The sequence below is a fragment of the Colletotrichum orchidophilum genome (assembly GCF_001831195.1).
Source record: "Colletotrichum orchidophilum strain IMI 309357 chromosome Unknown Scaffold_39.1, whole genome shotgun sequence".
Lineage (NCBI taxonomy): Eukaryota > Fungi > Ascomycota > Sordariomycetes > Glomerellales > Glomerellaceae > Colletotrichum > Colletotrichum orchidophilum.
Window position 1 is genome coordinate 258,644 of NW_019172995.1, and position 3,598 is coordinate 262,241.

The window sequence follows — 3,598 nt, forward strand, 5'->3', positions numbered from 1 at the left end:
TCCTCACCGTAGGAAGGAGAAGCGGTCTGGTGATGAAGAAAAGGCTGGAGAAGGTATGGATACAATACCAATCAGTAACAAAGTTGAAGAGAACACTGGACCGCAGACCTGTCTCTCTCCCTCTCTCATATGCGGGCTCGACCGACGCCAGGACCGAAACTGACATCTGTTTGTGGCGTCTGCCGCCGTGTAGTCAAAGGTAAGCTGAGGTAGGTCGGTACTCTACTCGGGCATGTACACACACACACACACACACCACGTGGGATCCTGACGTTGGGGAGGGGGAAAAAAAAGTTCCTTGGTCACTTCTCACATTAAACAGTTGGGAAAATAAACACTCCACGTCCCCGAGATTCCCGCTCCCGCTCATCTCACTTTACCCGCGCCTCCAGAGATCGATGAACATAACCACCAAAAAAAAAAAAAAAAAACAAGAAACAAACTCCCCCAGCAGCTCGCATCCACACCATCACCTACGTAAGCCAACCCATTCATTGCTCACCCTGGTTTCTTTGCATCAAATGTCATTCAGTCCATATTTGCTCGTCTCACCGGGCACCAGGGGAATTTGTCACGAGCGAAGCAGTGGTACTCTACCTGTTCCACACGCAAGGCGATCCGCGTACAAAGGATGATTCATATCTCCATCCACTCCAAAAGGAGTTCCACGCACACATAACTCGTTTTTCAGACCCAAATCATGTGAAGAAATATGGCAACCAAGTCTGGAAACTGCACGTCTCGATTACTCATCAGGTTTCTTGAATCCTGCTTTGAAAGGGTAGGTTACACTGAGCCGCCTTTCCTCGCCTCCTTTTCCGCCGCTCCTAGCCGCCCGCCGCCGCCTCCCGTGGTATATCGCCAATGTATGGCTACTCGTACAATTAAAATCAGCTAAAACTGTGTGTTTGTGTGTGCCCTGCATGGTCCGTGGCATGAAAAAGGGAATCCCCATCCGATTCCCAGAAGATGTGTAATAACAAGTGATGAAATGCCCAGTGTCACGACCTTACGCCAAAGTCGGAAGAAAAAGGTCCCCTTCTTGCTTCTTGTAGAAGTACGACTCCGACATCGTCGTCCTACATCTCCTCCCCAATAGGACTGATCGAATGCTTCCGTCTCCCGACATTTTTTGTTCCTCGCCGGGAAATCCTCTCCTGCCAGTCACAGACAAGGAAAATGTGAAGGAAAAGTCGTTGCTTGCGCTGGTAACGATCGACTGTCGGTCTGCGGTTGCTCGCTCCAAGGCGTATCTTTGGCGTCCGAATTGTGTGGGCGCCAGGTTTTGTCTAAAAAGCCGATATTCCGCTTTCCTTTGCAAGTTGTAAACCAAAAAAAAAAAAAAAACGATGAGGAAAGTGTCGATGACAAATGTAGTGAACGCCGCCAGATGAATGCCTAATTCCTTGGTGCCTGTCCGATGAGTATGTTGAAGAGCAGGATATATACAATCAAATATGAAGTCGATGCCGGGTATTGAAAAGGAAAAGTAAAGTAAAGTGTAGCCAGTTTGTTGCTGGTGTCTGAAGATAACGCAGTGTGGACGCTGCTGGGTGGATGTTGTTGCTGGTAAGCTGTAAGGGGGTATCTGTTGTGTGTATATGTGCATACGTTTGCGTGTAACGGAGCGAACCAAGCCGAACCGTCATGTCGGACCGGCTATGGAACAGCCATCGAAGCCAGAGCCCGCCCGGGTATGTACTGTGTGTCTCTGCTTCTCCCATTAACCAAGGCGGCATTAGCTCCTCTCGTCAGAGGGCTTGGGGCGGATTTGTCGGGCTTCGAGCTGGCGCTTGCGCTCCAATTTGGCATAGTGTAGTCCACATGCGTTGCAAAGTGTCCGCGCACCATCGGGGCCGCGACGCCATTCCGGGGTGTCGATTCTATTGCAGCTGTGGCATCTTCCAGGAGGTGCAGCTCTCTGTCCCACAAGATCAACCTCTGGTTTCTCCAACAAAAAATTGGCATCATCGACAAAACTTACCCCTCTGCGCTTCTTGACCTCTGTGATGCCATAGTTGTTCTTGTTCATGCCGTCATACATTGGTGTATCCTCGTCGTCGTACCCCTTCTGCTTTCCGGCTGCTCGCACACGTTCGTTGCTCTCCTTAACAACTTGTCGCACCGAGTCTAGCGAGTTCCGGATGTACTCTACGTTATCGATCATGTCGTTCAATTCCCTCTCGGTGGGAAGCCTTTCATGCAATGGATGAGCGCCTTGCTGTTCCGCAGCAATTTTGCCGTAGGCTTCGGCGAAGTTATAGATCGTTCTTGTTGCTCCACCGATCTGAGAGAACTTATTGGTAAGCTTGACGGACACGAGTTTTTAGCGGGGCCACTCACTCTAGAAAGGCAATCCTGATATCCCCACGCGTCAAGGTGTGTCCGGACCCGTGCAGGGCCGTACTCATTGTCCTCCCCGTGAGCTGTTGGACGCTGGGCTTCGTAAGGAGAAGGAAGAGGGGGACCGGCGTGACGCGGGGAAACTGGATACGCCGGCAGAGGAACTTGTCCTGGCGGAAGCTGGCCAGGGTGCTGCGGATAAGGATATATCGTCGGCGGAGGTGGAATGGAATGTTGCGCATAGGGGCCAGCATTCTCAGCGGCACGCGCATCGCCCTCGCGCATGTGCTCGTGTTTGAGAGGCGGGCTGGGCTGAGCGGCAGAGAACCCGCCCAATGGCGCAGGCGGTCGGCCTGCGAAGGCAGGAGGTCTCGGGGGATCTGAAATGGCTGGGAGAGCATCTTGCCTAGGCGCGAACGTCGAAGCATGGATAGGAGGCCGAGGCGAGTTCTTATCCGTTGACTCGGCGTAAGATCGTGGAGGTCCAGGAGCAAAGGGCGAAGGAAAGTTTTGAGAGCCCGACATGCTGGATGCCTGGGAGGGCGGGTAAGGACTGGGCTTCGCACCAGATATGACCTCGGACAGCGAAGGGAGCGACTGTCGGTGAGGGGTCTCGGTCTCATCTGAAGGTCGGCGAGGCTCAATCGGCGAAATCATGCCTGCGATGCTTGGTCCTGGACCTGAGTGGTGTTGATAGCCGGAAGAGAAGGTCGAGGGATGGCCGTAATGGGTGGCCGGGCTAATAAGGGCTGCGGTCGCCATGGCGGGGCCGTCGCGGTAGTGTCTATTATCGAGAGGCTCTCTAGGTGGGAGATGAAAAGGCTCAAAGCGTTCGGGGTTGCTGGCAGAAGGTGGACGGCTGTTTTAAAGAAAGGTCCGATTAATGTTTGGTCTAGGGCCACAATGTGGGAAACAAATGGTGACCAAAGGGGAGTGGGCGTCGGCGAGAATCGAACCTACCTTTGCCTAGTACCAGATCCGCCCGCTTCCATAGCGGGTTTGCCGGGAGAATAGATGAGTGGTGATTAAAACCCCAGATGCGAACGTAGGTCTCTGTGCATCTGACTCGACAACGGCGTGAGGGGACGAGAGCGAGCCTTAGTCCGTGAGGTCGGTGTCAAGACGGGAGTCCGGTGAAGTTTGGTGTAGATGGGTGGAGATGATAGGGAGGATGGTCCAAGGTGGGAGGCTCAGAGTCATGTATGAATAAAAACCGGGCAAGGAAAGGTTGCGGAGGTGAGAGAGAGAGAGAGAG

General features: G+C 53.1%; 1 protein-coding gene across 1 annotated transcript; it reads right to left on the reverse strand.

Annotated features, from left to right (window-relative positions):
• Positions 1–1,738: 1,738 nt before the first annotated feature.
• Positions 1,739–3,335, reverse strand: CORC01_05627 (GATA zinc finger; the record flags this gene model as incomplete). The annotated part of the gene is made up of 4 exons (XM_022617269.1): positions 1,739–1,921; positions 1,985–2,308; positions 2,392–3,202; positions 3,304–3,335. The coding sequence occupies 4 exons, from the start codon at positions 3,333–3,335 to the stop codon at positions 1,739–1,741; spliced, it is 1,350 nt and encodes a 449-aa protein (XP_022476283.1).
• Between the last annotated feature and the right edge of the window lie 263 nt (positions 3,336–3,598).